The sequence below is a fragment of the Panicum virgatum genome, chromosome 6K (assembly GCF_016808335.1).
Source record: "Panicum virgatum strain AP13 chromosome 6K, P.virgatum_v5, whole genome shotgun sequence".
Lineage (NCBI taxonomy): Eukaryota > Viridiplantae > Streptophyta > Magnoliopsida > Poales > Poaceae > Panicum > Panicum virgatum.
The window spans coordinates 39423992-39447673 of NC_053141.1; the positions used below are offsets into that span (position 1 = coordinate 39423992).

The 23682-nt window shown below is 45.1% G+C and overlaps 2 protein-coding genes and 1 non-coding gene across 11 annotated transcripts; 2 read left to right on the forward strand and 1 right to left on the reverse strand.

Moving 5' to 3' along the window:
• Window positions 1–17102, forward strand: LOC120712579 (putative receptor-like protein kinase At3g47110). Of its 7 annotated transcripts, none has more exons than XM_039998401.1 (6): window positions 1–360; window positions 6433–7265; window positions 7355–7578; window positions 7681–9424; window positions 14850–16484; window positions 16610–17102. In XM_039998401.1, exons 4-6 carry the CDS (start codon window positions 8074–8076, stop codon window positions 16981–16983), a joined length of 3360 nt encoding a protein of 1119 aa, XP_039854335.1. In that variant the 5' UTR covers window positions 1–360; window positions 6433–7265; window positions 7355–7578; window positions 7681–8073; the 3' UTR covers window positions 16984–17102. The 7 variants fall into 7 exon arrangements, 6 of the variants coding, with proteins under 6 accessions (XP_039854335.1, XP_039854339.1, XP_039854334.1 ...); XM_039998405.1 differs by having other exon boundaries at window positions 7213–7265; XM_039998400.1 differs by having other exon boundaries at window positions 6433–7578.
• A 2951-nt stretch (window positions 17103–20053) lies between these two features.
• On the forward strand, window positions 20054–22591 carry LOC120712580 (protein PHOTOSYSTEM I ASSEMBLY 2, chloroplastic-like). 3 transcript variants are annotated; one of them, XM_039998408.1, is made up of 6 exons: window positions 20054–20286; window positions 20518–20591; window positions 21214–21391; window positions 21857–21949; window positions 22211–22379; window positions 22483–22591. In XM_039998408.1, exons 1-5 carry the CDS (start codon window positions 20172–20174, stop codon window positions 22339–22341), a joined length of 591 nt encoding a protein of 196 aa, XP_039854342.1. In that variant the 5' UTR covers window positions 20054–20171; the 3' UTR covers window positions 22342–22379; window positions 22483–22591. The 3 variants fall into 3 exon arrangements, with proteins under 3 accessions (XP_039854342.1, XP_039854341.1, XP_039854344.1); XM_039998407.1 differs by having other exon boundaries at window positions 22211–22568; XM_039998410.1 differs by having other exon boundaries at window positions 20518–20588; window positions 22211–22568.
• Window positions 22592–22985: 394 nt separating this feature from the next.
• LOC120639375 lies at window positions 22986–23061 on the reverse strand. Its single transcript, XR_005661380.1, has one exon. It is a non-coding gene; the product is annotated as a small nucleolar RNA snoR117 (small nucleolar RNA).
• Between the last annotated feature and the right edge of the window lie 621 nt (window positions 23062–23682).

A 23682-nucleotide genomic window follows, 5' to 3' on the forward strand; every position in this document is an offset into this window, starting at 1 on the left:
GCCGCGACTTGGTTAGCAGTAGGCATCTGCCGCCGAGGCCCGCGCCGGCGCCGGCGCCGCCCCCGCTGGTTCACCGCGGGGCCGAGCGAGACTCCGTCAAATCTAGGCTCCGAGAGCCCTTGCGCGCGGCCGCCAGTGACGGCCTGAGCTTCTCGGGAGGTGCTTCCGTTGCTGCGCCAATGGCGCAGTCGGTGCCTCCAAGTTGAGACGGAGACTGTACATGCCCCTGGTGCAGAGCAAGCTGCTACATCTTGGCGGCATCCAAGTTCCTGGTGGCTGGCTGCGCGTGAGCTCCGGCGCCCGGCGCGGCTGTACGGCGGGGGACCGGCTTCCACTCCTCACCTCGCAGGGCTCCGCACTGTAAGATCCTCGTCCCTCCTCCACACGGCAAGCACGTACGAAACCCTCGTTGCTTTGCTTGTTCGCTCACCCGTCTCGGTTCGTGGCGGCTAATGGTTTGGACTGCGCTGCCGGTGGGGTTTGTAACCCCCCGTTGCCAACGATCGAACGAGGCATGAGAAATTCACAGCAAAAACAGATCTCGGGAACGGAACGAGGACAGCTTCCTCTTCCGAGAGTTCATTTCATATTTTAGATTCTGGGTCTCGAGTTCGTCTCGTACAAGGCTTATAGCCGCACTCCTCCATGGCTCAAGGCCCACATGACAGTGTGATATTACAAACTGAAAACGTAACTCTGTAAGCCTGACGTGCTGGCGCTTTCTTCATGTCGATGGCGCATCCTGGGCTATGACATCACCCCCCCCCCCCTTGAGCAGCGGCTTGTCCCCAAGCCGTAGCAGCAGGAAACGCCTTCTTGACCACGTAGAAATCCTCCCATGTAGACGAGGTTGCCGGCAATTTGGACCATTTCACCAGTACCTGCGGCACAGCAGAATTACCTTTCTTGACGAGGCAGCGATCCAGTACGAACTCCGGCTCTGTGTCATGAGTGGAGAGATCAGTCAAAGTACCAATGTCAGAATAGACAGGAGTGTGATTAGGAATGAATGGTTTCAGCTGGGAGACATGAAACACGTTGTGGATCTGGCTGTCAGAGGGCAAAGCCAGCTTGTAAGCAGCGCAGCCCACCTTCTCCAATATTTCAAAAGGGCCGAAGAACTTGTAGGCCAATTTTGGGTATGGTCTATTAGCTACAGAGGACTGAGCATACGGTTGCAACTTAAGTAGAACTTGTTCTCCCACCAAGAATGTGCGATCTACTCTGTTTTTGTCAGCTTGAATTTTCATTCTGTTCTGAGCTACGGCCAGTTGCTGTTTCAGCATAGCAACATGTGCTTCTCGCTCTTGAATAATCTCACTGACAGTAGTCTCAAGTGATGCTGGATCCCCACTAACAGTATTAATGCCCAGATTTGGTTCATAGCCATATAATGCCTTGAAAGGAGAGCAACCCAAAGAAGAATGGAAAGAGGAGTTATACCAAAGTTCTGCCACGGGTAGCCATGCCTTCCAGGTCTTAGGAGAATGATGAACTGAGCAACGAAGATACATCTCTAGACATTGGTTCACACGCTCAGTCTGGCCATCCGTTTGTGGGTGGTATGCGGTGCTGTACAGCAGTTTGGTGCCCAGCTGAGAAAACAAACCTTGCCACACAGCACTGAGGAAGACTCTATCTCGATCAGATACCATTGTCTTAGGAACACCATGTAATTTGATGACAGAATCCAAAAGTAGTTTAGCTACCTGACCTGCTGTGAATGGGTGCTTCAAAGGCAAGAAGTGTGCATATTTAGTAAATCTGTCCACAATGACCAAGATCACATTACAGTTTCCAGACATAGGCAGGCCCTCAATGAAATCCAATGAAATATCCTGCCAAGCCCCCTCTGGAATGGGTAGTGGCTGAAGAAGACCTGCAGGATGTGTGTGTTCATGTTTGGCCTGTTGACAAACCACACACTGTTTAACAAAATCCTCCACATCCTGCTTAAGACCTTTCCAATGGAAATAATTTTTGACTTTGTAATAAGTGGGCTGAATGCCTGAGTGGCCTCCAATGGGACTGGCATGAAGAGCTGCAATGATCTTAGTTCTTAATGCAGAATTCTGACCAACCCAAATGTGTTGTTTCAGCTTGATCAAACCATTTTCCAAGTAAAAACCTTGTTCATCAGGTGAGTGCACTGTGAGTGACTGAAGCAATTTCTAAGCAACAGGATCAGTGTGATAAGAATTAAGTACTTCTTGAATCCACTTCGGTGTAGCTGTAGAAACTGCTTGGATAGCCATGAGATGTCCAACCCGAGAGAGGGCATCTGCAGCTACATTGTCTTTGCCTTTTCTATAGACCACCCTGAACTGAAGTCCCATTAATCTTGTCATTGCTTTACGTTGTAGTTCAGACTGCAGATTTTGCTCAGTGAGGTAAGATAGGCTTTTATGGTCAGTATGTATGATGAATTCTTGTCTTTGGAGGTAAGGTCTCCATTTCTCAATTGCCATAATCAAGGCAAGAAACTCCTTCTCATAAATGGACAGGTGTTGGTATGTGGGGCCAAGAGCTTTACTCAGAAATGCTATGGATTTATCCTCTTGCATCAAAACTGCACCCACCCCAGTAGTACAAGCATCAGTCTCCACAATGAAGGGGATAGAGAAGTTAGGGAGGGCTAGTACTGGGGTGTGAGACATAGCCTGCTTCAATGCTTCAAAGGCTGCAGTTGCTTCAGAGCTCCATTGAAACTGCTTTTTCTTGAGCAAGTTGGTTAATGGCTTAGCTATAATGCCATAATGATGGACAAAACGTCTATAATACCCAGTCAGCCCTAAAAATCCCCGTAACTCAGTAACATTAGAAGGAGTAGGCCAGTTAAGCATAGCTGCTGTTTTAGATGGATCAGTAGAAACCCCCTCTTGAGAAATGATGTGGCCAAGATAATCAATATGAGGCTGAGCAAAAGAACACTTGCTGGTCTTCAGATAGAACTGATGGTGGCGTAATTGAGTCAGCACTTATCGAAGATGACACAAATGATCAGCCAAGGAGGAGCTATAAACGAGAATATCATCAAGGAAGACCAAAACAAACTTGCACAGAAAAGGTTGTAACACTTCATTCATGATACACTGAAATGTTGCAGGTGCGTTGGTAAGACCAAAAGGCATTACTCTGAACTGAAAATGGCCATGATGTGTTTTGAAAGCTGTCTTATGTTCATCTACAGGCAGCATGCGTATCTGATGGTAACCAGAGGTCATATCCAACTTAGTAAAGAACTTGGAGCCAAATAGTTCATCTAGAATTTCTTCAATGATAGGCAATGGAAATCTGTTTTTGATAGTTAAGTCATTTAACTTTCTATAATCCACACAAAATCTCCAGCTTCCATCTTTCTTCTGGACTAATAAGACTGGGGATGCAAAAGGGCTAGTACTATGGCTGATTAATCCAGCAGTAAGCAATTCTTTGATTTGCCTCTCAATCTCATCCTTATGGAGTGGAGAGTATCTGTAGGGCCTAGAATTTACTGGAATAGCACCAGGAAACAAAGGTATAGAGTGATCATAGGTTCTCTGAGGTGGAAGTTTATCAGGTTTGGCAAACACATCAGCAAATTCTTCCAATAGAGTAGCAATTTCAGGTGCTGGAGTAGAGGAGGAGAGTGGATCACCCATCTGAATGACTGCTAAGGCCCAAACATCATTACCATGTTGCCATTTGACAAAACTTTCAGCTGAAATTGCAGATAGTGTCATTGGTGCTGGTACAGTACCTTGAAGTTTGATGGGGTGGCCTTGATTAGAGAATTCCAGTACATGATTAACCCAATCACAAGTCATGGGACTATTCTGTTGCAGCCAATCATAGCCTAAAATTGCATCATATGCTCCTAAATCCAACACTTGCATTCTTGTACAAAGAGTATGGCCCTGGCACCACCATTCCAGTGATGGAACTGTCTTGTCAGTATACAAAATTTGACCATTAGCCAATTTGACTGCCTTGGGTGGTGATGGAACAGTGTGTAGTCCAACCAAATCAACAAAAGAAGTATTAATGAAACTGTGAGAGCTGCCACTATCAATGAGAATGAGCATCATTTTGTTGTGGACCAGAGCTCGAAGAGTAAGCACCTCTCCATGAGCAGTTCCTGCAAGTGCATTCAGAGACAATTGCTCAAACTCCTCCTGCAAGGAATCCTCCACTGCTAGCTGGGTCAACACGTCTTCAGTCAATGTTTGGTCCAGATCATTGATCATCAAGGCATGAACCTGAGGCTGAGGTCATTTAGTACAAGATGCAGCATGAGCTTTATCATATTTATCACCACAATACATGCAAAGACCATTAGATTTGCGATAATCACGCAACTGTCGTTCTCTCCAGAGTGGGCTGACAGAAGAAGATGTCGAGCGAGTATCAGACTTAGTAGCAGACAGAGAAGACTTCGAGGAAGTGGGAAATTTGGACTGTCTGAATCTCTTGTCCTCCCATAATTGGTGTTGGATTTTGGCCAACATAACAGCTTTCTTGATGGTTTTAGGAACTTGAGACTGAACTCCAGCACGCAATCCAGACTTCAACCCTTTGATGAACTGGGTGACAAAGAAAATCTCATCTAAATCTGTGTTATGCATCGAAACTTGATACTGCAAATCAGTGAATGCGGAAACATAATCATCCAGAGAACCATCTTGTTCTAATGCAATGAGATCGGTGATAGAATCACGATAAGCATAAGACCCAAACTGATCTTCCACAGCAGCCATGAATTCCGACCAAGTCCCCAAACCATGTTTCAGTTTATACACTTGTAACCACTTGGCAGTGTTATCATCCATGTTCATGGATGCAGATGTAACCCACATAGACTCCGGTATGTTAAAGATGTGAAAATAATCAAGACATTTATCCTTCCAGATTCTAGGATTTTCACCAGTAAATCGTGGAAAAGCCATTTTAGGAACAGAATGACGAGGTAATGCAGATGAATCACGACCAGATCCATGGAAACCCGGGGAAGAGTGGGGAAAAGGCGGCTCACCAGAACCAGATGCATTCATGGATGACTGAAACGGAGGGCGAGTTGGACCAGAATCGGTGGTAGGGAATCGCTGGGTGAGACGCGAAACAGTCTGACCTGTAGTCTCCAACTGCTTGGCCAGGGTAATATGATCCCGCAACACCTGATCCATGATTTGAGCACTCAAGTCGATCTGCGCAGACATCTGGGATTGGACCCGCTCGATGTTGCCGACTCGAGAGAACAACAAGTCGATGCTCTCCGTCATCTGATCCCAGTGAGAATCCTCGCGCTGAGAGAAGGACTCCATCGCATCGAGGATGAATTGGGTCTGCGCGGAGGGCTTTGGAGGCGCCGTGGTGGAATTCGTCGAAAAACTTGTCCGCGGAAGGAAGATGCGGTGAATCCAGACGAAGAACACCACCACACAAAAATCCCGAATCCCCAACTAACCCTAAGCGGCGCTCGTAACTGGATCTGTGGCCGACGGCGCTGGAGCAGCTAACCGTCGCGTGGCGGTGGCCGTCGCCGACTGGGAGTCGGTGGACGGGGCGAGGACGCCGGAATCGGAGCGATTCACGGCGGAGCGAGTCGCAGTCGCCGTGGCGGCGGACCGGACTGGGGGATAAGGCGACGAATCAAGCGGAATCGCGCCGGGATAGCCTGAATCTGATACCACTGTAACCCCCCCGTTGCCAACGATCGAACGAGGCGTGAGAAATTCACAGCAAAAACAGATCTCGGGAACGGAACGAGGACAGCTTCCTCTTCCGAGAGTTCATTTCGTATTTTGGATTCTGGGTCTCGAGTTCGTCTCGTACAAGGCTTATAGCCGCACTCCTCCATGGCTCAAGGCCCACATGACAGTGTGATATTACAAACTGAAAACGTAACTCTGTAAGCCTGACGTGCTGGCGCTTTCTTCATGTCGATGGCGCATCCTGGGCTATGACAGGGTTGCGCGCCAAGTGCTTGACGCTTTGCCTACGACAGGCAACCAGGGCACCACGTATTCCCCTGCGGTTTGTTTGCACCCTTTCACACTATATAAACAAGCAAACGCGTACTTGAATCACAATTCACATGGGATTTGGAGTTGCGCGAATCGATTCGTGAATGCTGACAGCTTGACTAGTTCAGCTGATGTTTTTTTATTATTATTGAATCACAGTGATTTTTTAGTTATTTTTAGCAAATAAGTATGCATTTGGGCATTTTACACTCTCTCTTCTGAGGTATTCCTGCTTCTCCCTCCCCGTGACCAAACATTTCAGGGCAAATTATGACCGAAAGGCCTATAGTGGCCGAGTTTCCTAGTCAGAACCATATCCAATTAAAGAAAAAACATATAGCCGCCTCTTGACTGAAAATTACTTTTCAGTTTACAATGTGAAAGCATATGCCTGGCTGCCCCCAACTTACTAGTTTCTTTATGCGTGTAGAAAGGGATTGAATCTCCCTTAGATGGCACAAGCCACAAGCTGCTCAAAAAGCATGGAACCTTCTTCCACGACGAGACCACGCATTGGAATTCAGAGAATACCATGAGCTATACCGGCCAGTTGCCACCAAATCGGTGCCTGTTTATTGGAAAGTTGTGGGAAATAGAGCAACCTGCATGCATTTATTACTCGAGATTAGAACTCAAGTTGTTCCCATAAAGTGATGCTCTATCTGGTAATGCATCATTGCTCGGACATGGCATTTGGTTTTTATTTTTCATGCATATCCATCGGACTATTGACAGGTATGTCCCCCATGCTTGTCTGCAGGTCTGAGACAGGGCAATGGTAGCAATATTGGATGAATAGTACTAGCTGAGAAATGACTTTTGAATAACCATTACTTTTTCTTATAGAATGATGGCAATTCAAGAACTTGAGATAAGCAGTAATGATAATTTCAACATAATACCAACAGGTCTGAACTAAAGGAAAGAAACACCATCTTTGTATGATACCGGAAGTCCATAACACTATTTTTTTCCTCTGATTGAACAAGTAAGGATAATAGACCGACTGCTCAATAATCTTTTCCCAAGCAATGACCTACTGTACATCTTGCGATAACTCATTAAATAAAATGGTGTACCATTCAGTTACAAGCCTGTGGGGTTACTGAGAGATTGCACATAAAAATATCTTTCATGATTTACAGCAATGCCGTGCATGATATGTTTCAAAATCTTTCAAATTGATTCTTTTTCTTCTTTTCCTTTGCAGCAGCACTTGATTTTTCAATCTAATGGTGCATATCCAAGCTTATGCTAATACTAGTTCAGTATCCTTCTTATTTGTTAGCAATACTGTCCTGTTCTCCTGTTGTCAAGTATCGAACTTATTTTTTATTTGTTCATTGTTGCAGTATTGTGCTTATCCTGGGGTCCAATGCTAATGGACTACCAACCAACTTGGAAAGCATATGTTGCAACTTGCTTATTAGAAAGCATAGTACGTTCTTCAGTGTTGAAAGCACGTGTTACAACTTGTAAATTACCATGGGCTACCTATCCTGTCTACCAAGTCATTGCCCGGTTCATTGGATAGAAGTGCAACTGGAACAACTTGCATGCATAATTAAATGAAGAGGTAAGACCTCAAATCATTATCTATTCCCGTGACTTCAGTTTTGTCAAATTCCTGAATTCCTGTGGTTAGGCATCTACTCTTACTACAAACTAATTGGTTCAGATAACGGAAGGGGCTGCCCTGGCTGAGAGTATTACCTCAGAGGACAATGAGATCCTCATCCTCTGCAAACCCTTCACGAGAATGAGTATGCTTTTAAAACAGAAATTGCACCAGCACCAGATGAAAATGATGAAACAGCTGATGCAGCCATTGTTGACTGAATTCAAGGAGAGCAGTTTGCCAATACATAGCTTATACAGTACACTCACTCACCTACCCATCTCTCTCTGAAGTGTTCCATGTCTGGCAGTCTGGGCCGTGTCACTCAATGTTAATATGCTGAAAGCCTGCATGCAGTTCGAGGAATCTTCCTCATCCTGCATAAAGACTGATGCTTCTAGCTGGCCACGGCACATACCCAACTCTCTCTGACCAAATTGTCTGCGTGCTTCTATGGCCACTGCAAGCTACTCGGCTATGCTGTTGTTCTTGGTCTTCTCACTGTCAGCCCTAGGAGCAGCTAGTGCTGCCTCTACTTCTATTCATGTCAGGGACACAGACCTTGCTGCACTGCTGGCTTTCAAAGGCCGGCTCTCTGATCCTCTTGGCGTTCTTGCTGGCAACTGGACGACCAATGTGTCTTTCTGTAGCTGGAGCGGCGTCTTGTGCAGCAGACGCTTGCAGCGTGTTATGGCTCTATCGATGCCAGATGTGCCTCTGCAAGGGGAGCTCACCCCCCACCTTGGTAACCTCTCTTTCCTCTCGGTGCTCGACCTCTCAAATACGAACCTCACTGGCTCCATCCCTACCGATCTTGGTAGGCTACGTAGGCTTAGGTATCTCCTTGGTGGAAATGGCCTGTCTGGAGCCATTCCTGGTAGCATAGGAAACCTCACAAGTCTCAAATTTCTTGATTTAAGTAACAACATCCTCTCAGATCAGATCCCAATGAAGTTGCTGCAGAATCTGCACAGCCTTCAGAATATTTCTCTGAAAGGGAATGAACTGAGTGGCACTATACCACTGTATCTATTCAATACCACTCTTTCCCTGAGGTACATCAACTTTGGAATAAATAGACTATCAGGTCCGATACCACACGGTGTGGGTTCCCTGCCCGTGCTGGAGTTCTTGATCCTGAAAAAGAACCAGCTCTCTAGCATGGTACCAGCAACTATCTACAACATGTCTAGGTTGCAAGTCATGGAACTTGCATATAACAATCTTACTGGACCAATTCCCAGCAATCAAAGTTTCATGCTTCCTCTGGTATGGTGGTTTTCCATCAGCAGGAACAATTTTGCGGGACAGATTCCATTAGGGTTTTCAGCATGCCAATACCTGCAATTCATCTCTTTGTCTACTAATTCTTTCATTGATATTGTGCCAACATGGTTAGCTCAACTGCAACATCTCACCTATCTTAACATGGCTGAAAATCACCTTACTGGTTCTATCCCAGCTGTTCTTAGCAATCTCACCGGTCTTACTTTACTAGAACTCTCTTTCTGCAACTTGACTGGAGACATTCCAACAGGATTAGGTACGATGCGAGAACTCTCGAATCTACACCTTGCATTCAATCAATTAATAGGTTCAATACCAACTTCTCTCGGAAATTTATCTGAAATGTCATTTCTAAATCTACAAGCAAATCAATTATCTGGCTCAGTACCAGCAACACTTGGGAACATCCGAGATTTGAACAGGCTTTACCTTTCATGGAATAATTTAGAGGGGAATCTTGATTTCTTGTCTTCTTTTTCCAATTTTGGACATCTGATAATCCTTGACATACATGATAACTAGCAAGGAGGCCTGCGCAAATAGCGCGGGTAGCTAGATATTTGATATTTTTTATGGTACTGTTTCTATCTAAATTATTAGTCACTTTATTAGGTACGTATTATCTTTGTTCTACTTGAAACTAATCTAATTCAAATTAAATTTATAGAAAATAGTACCAACATCTATAAGGTCAAATTAGTTTCATTAAATCTATCATAAAATATATATTTATAGTGTATTTATTTGGTATTATGAAAATTAATATATTTTATTGTCCTGGTCAGTGAATAAAAATGTTCCACTTACGACAAAACTAAAGTGCTAAATAATTTTGAATGGATGTAATAACATTTGTATTCTACTCTAAAAGAAATTTACGCCAATATTATTGTTTGTGATGTCATTGTAATTGTTTTGTCCCAATATCCTAGAGGAAGGCAGCATCTATGTTTTTTTCCACCATAATACTTTGTGGTATATAATTTTTTAGAATACCTCACGTAGAAACATAATTTTGATATTTATTGAAAGTAATACAAAAATTAAGCTTTCAATAGAAATATATTTGTTGTTTGACTGGTAATGAATATTTTTGTCTGAAAGTTTTAGTTACGATTAAAGATTACGCTTATTTTTTTAAGAAGAAGATTTAGATGAGTGGCTTAATATACACTACTCTGAGATCATTAGAATTTAGTTTTTGAATATTAGTCAAAAAAAACTTAATGAGTAGTGGATGCATTATCTTTATTATTTTTCGTATCCAGCCTCTCCAATTGCTACAACAGATCTAAACATGCTCCCCTTATTTTATGGCTACTGCACCAATAAATTTGTTGTTATGCAAGCAAGGTATAGACCCTTGAGCTCGTTCCATTTGCTAAAATTACACCCAAGAAGCTCTGCCCACTACACTTTAGTCAATGAAGCTAGATGCTTCTCAGATGGTCCGCGACTTACTATACATACCTGATCGGGGGCTGAGTCAAAGAAAAGCTCGGTATTCTCTTCAGCGCGAACTCGACCCGACCCGGCCACCAGGTCGGATTCTTTTATTCAAGCCCGGCCCGATATGTGGTTAGGTCGGGTTAAACCCAATTTTTCATGTACAATTTTCGGGTTCGGCCGTTTTTTTTTTGGGATTTTAGGTAAGAAAAGTCTAGCTCTATCCAACATATTGTTTCTTGTGGGTCGAAAATTTCTGTCCAAACTGGTCAACATATTGGTTGGATTGGGCATTTTGGATGTGTCGGGTCAGGTTCATTGGGTTGGACTGCCCATAATTAGGTATATCCATGTCAAATATTGGTCCCGAGTTGGTTTCTTTGGATCATATCACCACTCTTTCCCTACAACATGTTATTTTCTCATATTCAATAGGAATATATTTTTATTTTTGACTGGTCATGAATAGTTTTGTATGAAAGTTTGGTTACGGTTAAAATGTTCTCTTTGTTTTTTTATTAAGAAGAAGTTCTTGGTGAGTGGCTCAATGTATACTATCCTGGTATCATTAAAATTTAATTTTTGAATAATTCCAGTTGCTAGTGATGATGAGCATGCTGCAGTGGCAATGACTTGCTAGGATGCATCATGTTGATACTCTCGTACAACATGGCCGCATCACCAAATTTTCATTCATAGGCTCCTAATGTCCATGTGCTGGTTATTGTCACACTCCCCCAAGTTGAGCACTCTCAAGTACAATTGTTCTTCCCTTCAAAACCTTTTGCATGATTGATTGATGCTACTTGTTGGCCAAGACAGTCTGTCTTTTTGGGCAACGATATATATATTTGCATACCCTGCCGCATGATTGATAATTTTTTTACTTTTGCTTATGCCTTTTATCCACAAAATTGCAAATTAAATTGTTTTCTAAAATTAATATACACCGATTACTATTGTTTACTTATTAAGAAAAACTAACGGTGGGTGAGTACCGCGAGTAGAGATTCATGGGAACACCCGTTTTGAGATTCGGCTAGGGGTGTAACACACAGTATAGATCCCATCCGTGAGACGAACGGTGGACAAATGAGTTTAGATAGGTTGAGGCCGCTTGGAAGCGTAACACCCTATGTTCTGTGCGATGCTACTTGTTATATTCAGTCTGGTATCATCAACTGAGGGAGTCCTAAATCAGGATCCAAGCATCCCCCACTTACACATTACTCTTCTATTCTACTTCTGTGCGATGCTTAGGTGTGAACGCGATGCCCTAGGATAGGCGCGGGGCGGCAAGTGGTGCCTACCGTCTGGGCATGGCTCAATTCTAAAAGGCAGACCTGTTCTTGTTCGAGATTGTACCCCGAGGGATCCTGTGATATTCTGGGGTAAATTGGGATCCTTGTTTTGCCCTAAGTTTTTGCCCGGGGTCGCGGTTGCTCTTCTCCATATTTGCCTAACACGATGGGAAGCGGCGGATGCTGGGGGCACCACACTATCCATCGCCAGTTGATGTGACGTGACCCAGGGAGCCCCCCTCCCAGCGTGGTCACAGCGCCGTCTGTGGGCACGCCTCCCCTATCATGCAGTTTTATGGGGAAAGCACGTCATCCTCGAGCCCTGTTATGCTGCACCGAGATGATGTATTAAATGTGCCGCCAGGCTAACCGTTCTCCACGAAGGGATCACCCTACTTCTGAGGGATGTGTGACCTCCCCCGGTGCGGGGCCCTTCAATCCAAAGGGCTCCACACGTGCGTTTCATTCTAGACCATTACCTGGTGGCAGGTCGGAATTGTCTTTGGGTCTATCTACCCCATATCTATCTAGGGCTAAGGCGACTTATTCCTATGGCGTTGAGAAAAACCAATAGTACTATTTCCTAACGTTAATGGCCTAATGCCTTAGATTTTGACTTGAATAGCACGTGGATGAAAGATTGATTTCCAGCATATTTTTTTTGAAAAGTCTTTGACGTTATAAGCTTGGTCTATCCTATTTTAATTTCTAATTTAGCTATTTACTAATTCTAATTTAGATATTTACTAATATTCAGTATGGATTCTTTAAATTAATATTGTCGGTACCTTTGGACTAGGGTACCCCTCTTGCTGTGTCAAGACTCGTAGTTATCCGTAACTACGCCCAAAGGAGCTGAGCAACCGGACCCCTGGGGTCCGACTCCATCTCACCGGACCAACGGTCTCGGACCCGCACCCCGCTCGGGGTTGGATCCGGTGTCCCCACGTGTCCCGGAGAAGGGAGCACTCAGACAAAACAGCCGGGGGCCCCGGACCTCCCACGGGGTCCCGGACCCCCATATACTATCCGGACCCCTCGGCAGGGAGGGAACAGACACCCCGCCTGGGGGGGGTCCGGAGCCGCCGCGTTTCTGCAGACGCAGATACGCGCGCGGCTGCCAAGCTTCCTCGGGAAGACTTGGCCACCTACCACATTCAATGCAGGAGGCGTTAAGTGCGCTCTGCCACAGCAGAGCCCGAGGAAACTTTCACCAGACTGTATTGTTGACCGCGCGTTACCAAGGTACACCACGCACGTTAGATACGACAACTCGGCGACGGAGTATCATAACACCTACACGGTAGACCCAACAGACTACGCCGCAACCTACACTGCCTCAACGGGTGCCTCGCCGATGAGACAGGAGAAGACCCCCCTCGGCTAGAGAGTCTACAGGACGATGAAGTGTATCCGGCAAGAGATTCTCCATCACTGTAGCACCACTACTGTCTAGTAAAATATACATCCTTGTTGGGCCCACCTGTCGGGGTCCGACGCCTGTGTACGCGTCCTCCTTGCTCTATAAAAGGGAGACGCCCGTTAGAGAAAGGTCAAGTCCAAAGGGAGACTTGGGGGGCAGAGGATAGACTCATTTCATTTCTAGTGCAATACACCACACAGTGGATGTAGGGTATTACGCTCCGGCGGCCCGAACCACTCTAAATCCGTGTGTTCTTGCATTCTTACCCCGAAGCTAGATCGGCCTAATAGCTTAGCACTTCCCCGAGTACTCCCCCTTGGGGAATAGTCGGGTGCGTTCCGCCACCCGGCTGTGGGTACCCCCAAAAGCCCGCGACAAATATGAACCGCTAGATCTTTTTAAAATCTAACCGTTTAAATCCTTCTATTTATTAGGTTAACATGGAAATTTCTCTTCGAGTTAGTCTAGGCCGTTAGATCTTCATAAAATTTAATAAATCCTTCACTTTTTTAGATTAACCTGGGAATTTCTCTTCACGTTAGTTTAGCCGTTAGATCTTTATAAAATCCAATGGTGTACTCTCTCCATATAGGAAATAGAAGATTTTTAGGATAACAACACGGTCTCCAAAGCATAACTTTGACTGCTTGTTTTTATAAAAATATTTGTTGAAAAGTGATATATATATATGTGATTTTTAAGAAAAATCTATTTACATGGCTTTCACTTTTTCAAACTCAATAACTGAAAAGTTATTCATGATTTATATTCCCAATGGTTAACCCAAACCTTATCCAAAACGATATTCTTTTTCTATACGGAGGGAGTATATTTTTTTATCTTTTTTAATTAACGCGAGAATTTCTAAACTCTCTCGATAAACATTGTGGCTTCCTTTAATACTCTCTTATATGTACCTATTTCTAAACCGAGCAAGGTTTCCACCTTAACTTTTTGTTTGGTCTGTCTTGTGTCATTGACATGTGGATCTTAGTCCATCTCATATGCAAGTCGGACAACTTCTCCGTCCACGACTCAATCACGTAAATCCTTATACATTAAAATATGGACAACTATATGTATCTGATACCTATACCAACTTTGTCCGTAGCACGCATGGGGGCAGATTTGCAATCGGAATCCTAAGCGGAACCCGAACAAAATCAATCTGAATCAAAACTGGAAGCTGGGCAATTAATCAATATCTCACACTATCGCCACACGGTTTGTAGACGTAGCGAGAGAGTAAAAAAATTGATGGTCTCATGTAGATCTAGGTAAAATTTAAATTACCCGCACTAATGCACAGGCACTATGCTAGTTAATATAATAAATAGATGTCAATTGCTTTTCTAGTGGCCGCTGATCACAGCAGCGCACCATCGGTGCCCTCAGCTTCGTAAAACTCTTATCCTATTTTGTAAACTAAACTACACATCAACATATTCCTATAGCTAGATAGCTAGGATGGAGTACACCTTACGAATTCTACGTCATGGAAATAATGGAGTCTTTTTTTAGATTGGAAATAATAGAGTCCGAGTGTAATAAAACAATAGAGCCCAAGTCTAATAGGAAATAGGAAACATAAAATTTAATCTAATATAGTTTTTTATGTGATATAGATTCTTTAGAATAATACATACCGTTAGATCTTCATAAAATCCAACGGTGCAAATCTTTCTCTTTTTTAGATTAACGTGGGAATTTCTAGACTCTCTCGGCGAACGTGGTGACTTCTTTTAACACTATTGTATTAAGATAATAGATAGATTCTTTCACTGGGGAACTCCATGACCTTATGGGGAATCTGTCAGTAAATTTACATTGGCTTTATGCTGGTTCTAACAAGTTAACTGGTGGGCTTCCATCAACATTATCAAACTTAAGCAATCTCGAGTGGATAGATATTTCTAACAACCAACTAACAGGAGCAATCCCAGAATATGTCTCTATGCTGCAAAACCTCGGGTTCCTTGATATCTCCAGCAACAACATGTTTGGCCCTATACCATCACAAATTGGTATGCTCGGGAGCTTGCAAAGGCTGCTTCTCCAAAGAAACAAGTTGTTTGGCTCCATACCTGATAGCATTGGCAATCTTAGCCAACTAGAATACATCGAATTGTCCCATAACCAGTTAAATTCAACAATACCGGGAGGCATTTTCCACCTTGATAAACTTGTCCAGCTAAATCTTTGTCACAATTCCATTGCCGGTGTGCTACCAACTGATGTTAGTGGGCTACAACAAGCAAATACGATTGACTTCTCTTACAACTTCTTGCATGGAAGCATCCCGGAATCATTTGGACAGCTCAGGATGCTCACTCATCTGAATCTGTCACACAACTTGTTTGAGTACTCAATCCCCGAATCATTTGGACAACTTAGGATGCTCACTTATCTAAATCTATCACACAACTTATTTGAGAACTCGATCCCAGACTCGTTTCAAGAGCTGACTAGCTTAATATCATTGGACCTCTCCTACAACAATCTCTCTGGTACCATTCCCGAGTTCCTTGCCAATTTCAACTACTTGACAACCTTGAACCTCTCCTTCAATAGGCTACAAGGCAAGATACCTGAGGGAGGTGTTTTCTCAAACATCACATTACAATCTCTGATTGGGAATACAGAGCTATGTGGCATTCCGCATCTTGGACTTTCGCCATGTCCTCAAAAGTATCATTCCAGTAATAAACACTTCCTGAAATTTCTCCTCCCTGGTGTCACCATAGCATTTGGTTCTACTGTTCTTTGCCTTTACCTAACAATCAGAAGGAAAATTAAGAACAAAGGAGAAGTTGAAGTTTCTGCCTTTGATCTGGGTGCTGTTATGAGCCATAGGTTGCTGTCGTACCATGAGCTTGTTCGCGCCACTGATGATTTTAGCAGCAGCAACCTGTTGGGGGCTGGGAGCTTCGGAAAAGTTTTCAAAGGCCAACTAAGCACCGGTTTGGTGGTTGCAATAAAAGTTCTAGACATACAACTGGAACAGGCCATTAGAAGCTTTGATGTTGAGTGTCATGTGCTTCGCATGGCTAGGCACCGAAACCTGATAAGGGTAGTGAACACCTGCTCTAACCTGGACTTCAGAGCACTGGTTCTTCAGTACATGCCCAATGGTAGCTTAGAGATGCTCCTACACTCTGAAGGTAGGAGGAACTTTGAGTTCCTCAAGAGACTGGACATCATGTTGGATGTGTCAATGGCAATGGAGTATCTGCACCATGAACACCACGAGGTGGTCCTGCACTGTGACTTGAAGCCCAGCAATGTGCTATTTGATGAGGACATGACTGCACACGTGGCAGACTTCGGCATCGCAAAGTTGCTATTTGGTGATGACAGCTCCATGATCACTGCAAGCATGCCTGGAACAGTTGGGTACATGGCGCCAGGTACTGCCACTCTATAAACAGTTAACCTTGCTAAATTTAGTTCTTGTATAATTTTTAATTGCTAATAGTTGGTTCACTGTGTTGATCAACCATGCTAAATTGTTTCTTGTTGACTTGTTGAACAGAATATGGATCTCTTGGAAGGGCGTCGCTCAAGAGTGATGTGTTCAGCTACGGAATGATGCTTCTTGAAGTGTTCACTGGAAAGAGACCCACAGATCCTATGTTCGATGGAGTACTAAACATTAGGCAGTGGGTTCATCAAGCATGTCCTGCTGACCTTGCCTGTGTTCTGGACGATCAGCTGCTGCAAGATACTTCTTCTACCTGTGACATGAATGCCTCTCTTTTGCCGATATTTGAGCTGGGTTTGCTCTGCTCAAGTGAATTGCCCGATCAAAGGATGTCGATGAGCGACGTGGTCGTGACGATGAAGAAGATAAAAAGGGGTAACACCAAATCGACATCAGCGACAGCTCAGAGTGTTTCCACTGTTTGATCGCCCTTAGTTGCATCACTAGCTCTCCGTTTTGCTGCCTTTACCTTTAGTTTGTTACCTCGTTCGCCTGTTCATGTTATGACTTATGAGTTCTGATAATATTTCTGCCCAGTGTGAGATATTTGCGTGCTGTGAAATTGTAACGTCCCGCCTCCCCGAGGCCGGGCCCGCTTACATCTGGCTGTTTTCTAGGACATAGACTGCCCTCACAGACCAACACCAGTCTTTTCTGCACACTTTGTGCTCACTCGTGCGCACCCGGGAAGAACTTCCCGATCGGTCACCCATCCCCAAATTTCTCCGGGCCAAACACGTTTAATCTCGGAGTTCTTTGCAGACCGGCTTCCGGAAAAAAAGTTGCAACTTGTTGGTATGAGTATCCTATTAATCCTATTAAGCCTTGTGCCGGGGTGTCACATACTCACCCCCTTAAGAGACCGACGTCCTCGTCGGTCAATCCCAAGCCTTAATCCTATTAAGCCCTGGGCCGGGGTGTCACATACTCACCCCCTTAAGAGACCGACGTCCTCGTCGGTCAATCCCAAGCCAGGAACATCCTCTCTTGGCCACGTCCCGTACGTCCAGTGCCAGCAGCCCATGTGCCACGTTCGTGCGTCCAGTGCCAACGGTCCCTGTGCCACGTCCGTGCGTCCAGTGCCAACGGCGCATCCCAGATGCCCGTGCACTGACCCGCCACGCGCCCGTGCACATGCCGGTGGCATCTGCGCCCCCACGCGCCCGTGCTCATGCCTCCGCACTTACGCCCGTACGTGCCCGTGAAACCGCGAGAGTCGGCTCTGATACCATTCTGTAACGTCCCGCCTCCCCGAGGCCGGGCCCGCTTACATCTGGCTGCTTTCTAGGACATAGACTGCCCTCACAGATCAATACCAGTCTTTTCTGCACACTTTGTCCTCACTCGTGCGCACCCGGGAAGTCCCGGGAAGAACTTCCCGATCGGTCACTCATCCCCAAATTTCTCCGGGCCAAGCACGCTTAACCTCGGAGTTCTTTGGAGACCGGCTTCCGGAAAAGAAGTTGCAACTTGTTGGTATGAGTATCCTATTAATCCTATTAAGCCCTGGGCCGGGGTGTCACAGAAATGGGGAGTTAATCGATGTGCTCTGGAGCTCAAAAACTCTGATCGTAACTTGTAAAGCTTGTGCTTACCTGAATTTGAAGAGTCGGTCGTGCAGTTGTAAAGCACAACAGCTACTGGTTTTCTTTTCGCGACCATATCTGAGCACATTTTTCATTAAGAAGGAAAAGAAGTCACCAATGCAGACACTAGCTTTGAAATACTTGTTTTGGAACAGCTACTGGTTTTCAGATTACAGTTTCTTAAGATTTGATGGTGCTTCCACAAGATTTTTTGTTATTCATCTTTCAATGTTGAAGATTCGTGCAGATGACTTCCCTCCGTGCGATTCGTTACCTTCATCATCCAATTCCATAGGGCACTCGCCCACAATCTTCGCCGCCATTGCTACTGTTCCCGCTCGATCCCGAAGTTGCCGCCGTTAGCTGCTAGACGTGCGCCGTTGCCGGGGCTTGTGCGTGCCTCCGTGCAGTGCTTTTGGGGCTACATGCCCCCGCTGCTGCTTGGGCTGCGCGCCACCGCCCCCGTCGCCCCAAGTGCCGAAGAAGAAGCCGTAAAGGATCCTTTTTATTAAAATGTTGGATAAGTATTGATAAGTGTTGAATTCATTCTTTTGAGATGTTGAGATAGTTTGTAAAAATGTTAAACGTATTATTTTTCTAAAATGTTGCAATGTGTTTCTAAAAAAATATTAAATCTGTTATTTTTAAATGTTGAACTATTTTTAAAAAATACTCAATTTAATTTGGATCTAATAAACTTTATAGATACATAGGTTAATTATCTTTTAGAAGTTACATAGGAGCCTCTAAATTTGATTGAAATCTCCAATCGAGATCCAGCTGAGACTGGAGACTGCGCACCAGCACGACCGCGAGATCTGAAAGCAGAGCAGCCATCCTAATCCCGAGTAGAGAGTCCGCGCCACCGGCTTCCTCCTAGAGCCTGTCGCCGCCCGAGGCGGAAGCCGGTGGCCTGGACGACATGGCTCGGCGGCGCCGCCCGCCGGCGAGCAGTGCGTCTGCGGCCTTGTCTCGCCGCCGGTCACATGGGTTCGGGTCGGGCACTGGGCCTCGTTGAGTTTGAGCCGGACTGGGCCTATTCTGGGCCGGACCCGGTGGCCCAAACATGGTCGGATCCGAACCGGACCAGATATTTGCGACCCGGGAGAACTTTCTCGTCCTCTCCACCTCGTTCCCTTGCTACAGTCAAAAGGGCGGCGGAGACGCGATCTCACTCCCGGCGTCGACCCCGCCAGCTCCTCCTCGCATCCGGCGTCCGTTCCGATGTCGGAGGTGGAGAGGAGCTGCAGGATCGATGGCCGGTGTACATACTCCTTCTTTGTTTGAGTAGTTTAGATCTAGGTAGCGTTTCTAGGATGGAGGAGACGCTACTGCGATGGAATAAATTTCTCCAGCCTCTTCTTCGTCTCGCTGGATCGGGCTTTGGTCCAAGCGAAGAGCTGGAGTGCTACGATCTCATTGGGTTTGCTTGTCCCTCCCTTATCTCCGTTGATGTCGGCGTCGGCGGTGGATCTAGGAGGTATGCCTACCAACTGTTACTGAGAAACTGGGTTGATTTTTGCTTCCCACCTGTTTAGGTGGTTCAATTCCTTGTTGGGTTGTCTCGTCGTTTGGTGGGCCGGAGTTCTGGGTGGATCTTGTGGCGCCAGCTCTCTGGTTTCTCGGCGAGGTGATGGCCGACGGTCATCTTCAGCCAGGGCGTTCGGCGTTCCTACGGTATGTCGATGATTTCGATATACTACTCTTGGAGGCAATCAAAAACTATGTTTCTTCGTCGGTAAGGGGAACGGCCTCAAGCTGCTGCCGTTCGCCGGTGACGAGAAGGACCGGGTTGTTCTTGCAAGGGTTGAGCTGTATTTTTTCTATTTCCCAAGGGTGTCTTTGTAAGAATGTAAACAAGTTTATCATATGTAATATATTATCCTGGTTTAAAAAAAACGATATTTGCGACCCCATCTCCAGCAGCGCAGCCGCTCGCTCGCTCCTCTTCTCGTCCGCACAACACTGAGCAACCCAAAAAAACACCGAGCAACCCAGAGGCGACGGAGAGAGCCAGCCGGGTGGCAATGGCGGGCGCCGGCTGCCACTCGCTCCTCTCGCCGGCCTCGCCGCTCTCCCCCGAGTTCTTCTCGCGCCGTCGAGCCTCCGCCGGCGGCAGCGGAGCCTGCCGGCCGAGTAGAGGTGAGCCTTCCTGGGAGAGTGCTCTCGGGGCGCTCATTCTTGCCTTCTTGGGCAGCTAATTTTCAGGATGTAGCATTGTTTCCGTGCTATGCTCTGCTGCATAAACACCGGGCTACGCGTAGTACTCTGCATGTTTTAAGGGAAATGGTTTTCTTGGAGAAATGGAGGAGTTCTGATCTTGGTGGTGACTGATGAGGCTAACTTTCAGTTCTTGGCATGTTTGTGCTTCAGTGCGACCTCAGATCAGGTGTTGCTCAGGTGATGATGCAAAGGGACGTGCGGACATGTGCAAGGGAGGCAAGGTTGTGAGTGTTGCCTTCTCCTTCATCATGTCCAATTCGCGATGTTCGCTAAGCATGTATCTGATCGCAGTAACCCGTATAATATTTGTAATGTTCAAGCTATGCCATCCCTTAGACACTTAGTAGGTTCACTCTTCCAACTTTTACATTCAGAGTTGAAAAAACATGAATAAGGATAGAGAGCCTGATCTGATTTGTTTGTCGTAGTGAGTGGAAGGTTCTTACTATAATCATATCTTTAGAATTTAGGCATTTTAGATTCTCATAATTGATTATGTTTCATTTAGTGTAACAAGCTTAGTAAGAAGCATCTATGGATGCATTAAATCGAAAATATCAAAGGCCCCAGGTATAGCTGTCTTGATTGCTCTAGACACCGTGCCCATTATATTGGTTCCAGACTTGTGACATTTGACAACCAAAATCTTGCCATTGAGGAATATACAACTTCGGGCTACATTTTGAGTGAGCTGGTTCTAATCACTCAAGCAGTTATGAAACAGACCCACTACTGAATGCGCCTTTCTTGTGCTAATTGGCGTTCCTTCCAGGCTTCCAGCAACATTTTATCGGATTCCCTTTTCTGAATTTCTCCAAGTGTTCTAATGCACCATCTGTTATACAGGATGAAGAAACTAGACCTTCAAGACGAAAGTGTCTTGTCTGCCTAGGTGCTGTAGCCCTAATCAGTGCAACAGGCCCAACGATTTGTACACCAAATGTAATCGCCGCAGATATGACAAACAAGTCTGGGATACAGAAAGCTGTTTGCAGAAATTGCAACGGCAGCGGTGCTGTGATATGTAAGGGTTTCACATCACTTAATCGCTTTGCGTGTTCCTGTTTTATGCTGAATGACTTCATCAGTTATAGACTCCATATAAGATTTGCGTTCTTGAAAATTGGCAATCGTATCAATAGAGTACCCACCTTCTATAATAGAATTATGGAAACAATAGTTTTATTGACTAACTGGAATAGGTAACTTCCATATGTCGTTCAGATGCAAACACAGCGAGTCATGCTTTGCACTTCCGTTTCACTTCAAGTACCCACATCAATTGTTTGGTTAAATTCTAGTAATAACAACAACCAACAAAGGAGCGAGTTTGAATGCTATTTTTTGCACAACTGAGTTAATAATATTGGTCCACTGGGTAGCAAGTTTTTTCCTCTCTTTTTTTCTACTTCATATGGAGTATAGTTCTGGCAAAACTGCAAACGGTGGTTCTTTTTCTTGGAGTGAATTCACTTTAAGCTGGATTCAGGTGACATGTGCGGTGGCACAGGAAAATGGAAGGCGCTCAACAGGAAGAGGGCAAAAGATGTTTATGAATTCACAGAGTGTCCGAATTGCTATGGTATGCTCTTTCCTTGCATTGCCGATTCCGGATGCATGTGGCTCTGCCATTGTGGTATATGAACATTTGCAGTTTGATAATACAGACTACTATAGTTTAATCAGTTTCAGGTGCACATCCATTCAAAATCCACCTGTTTCGTCTTGTTATTTTTGAAAACACACTCCATCTTCTAAGCATATATATCTTTGAATATTTCGGAAATTTCTGTATGGGCATTTGTTTTCAAGTATTAAACATGCTACTTATTAATACCATTAGGCCGAGGGAAGCTGGTCTGCCCAGTCTGTCTTGGAACTGGGCTGCCGAACAACAAGGGACTCCTCCGGCGACCAGAAGCCAAGCAGTTGCTTGACAAGATGTACAACGGCAAGATATTGCCAAGGTCGTAGAGCGCACAGGCAGGCAGCCACAGGATTTTGCATCAACCATCGTGTAGGAATATCATTCGAGACAAATGTAGCTCTCAAGAGTGTAACTTTGTGTACCAAGTTAAAAAGTTACAGCTTGGATTTTAGCTTTCAGATTACCACAGATATGTTGACTAAGTAGCCTTCTGAATGTCATTTCCAAATACATTATTGCACAAATATAGTGATTTTAAATCGTTCGTGGTGCACCAGAGCATCACCACCACAGAAATGTCTCTGCGTTCTCTGAATCTCCGAGAAGGGCAGGACAAAGATGTTCATCCAGTAACAGAAAAACCAAGAGCCTGCATACAACTCAGCAGAAGTAAGATGCGAGGGTTTTCGATTGCAAGGATCGCATTGATGCGAGACAGCGAGAGAACTGTTGGACATCGGGATGCACAAGCCGCACGAGAAGACGGCCAATGCATGATAACTTATTCCGAGATCTCTGTCGGCAACGTACAGCGCTGAATGCGCCACGGCAAGAGGCGCATCAGAGACTCTAATTTGTTGCCTTTGGAGACACCAAAAAAAAAAGCGAAGGCTAACCTAACCACGGCGACACCAAATCAAAAACAGCGAGAAGAAAAATCGCAGCGAGCAGGGTTGAGGAGATCGATCTGGGGCCTCGGAAAATTTGGCAAATTCGATGCATCAGAAAATCAGATGGTACGGACAATAGATCTCCAGTCATCGGCCCCGCATCGAGAGGGAAAGAGGGAGGGAGAGAGAGACGGGCATGAGGGGACAAGGGCGGGGACGCCTCGTCGGCTTGTCGACGCGGCGGCGATCGATCTAGCTACAGCTGTGGCGAGGCGGCGGACCTGAGGTCGAGAGGCGCAGGTGGGCGTGGGGGATGGGTCTCGTTATATATATAGTAGCCAAGCACTCTTCTAACCCTAGGTGCCATTCAGAATGGGCTCTTCTTTTCTTCGCTCGTTGTTGGGCCGAGTGCCTGATCTATGGCGCTTTAGGCCCAGATAGCCCATTGGAAAGCCCATATAACCCATTGTAAAGACCACCTAGTTTTATCTTTTTTACCCCGTTTGATTTAATTTGATGAGTCCGTTGAATTATATTTCATCTGTTCCACCAAATTCAATTGTCTACCTATTGGATTTTAGTTTTTTTGTTCTTGCCGTTGCTTTGAAGTAAAATTGTGGTTTTACCATTTTAACTTTTTGAGTTCTCTTTTCCTTTTTTATTTTGAAGTGAAATTGCGATTTTTCCTTTCAAAAAAAATTGTGATTCTTCCCTTTACTTTTCACAAGTCCATTTAATAGAGTAGCTTTGGACGCTAGCTATAGTCCTCCGTTGCGA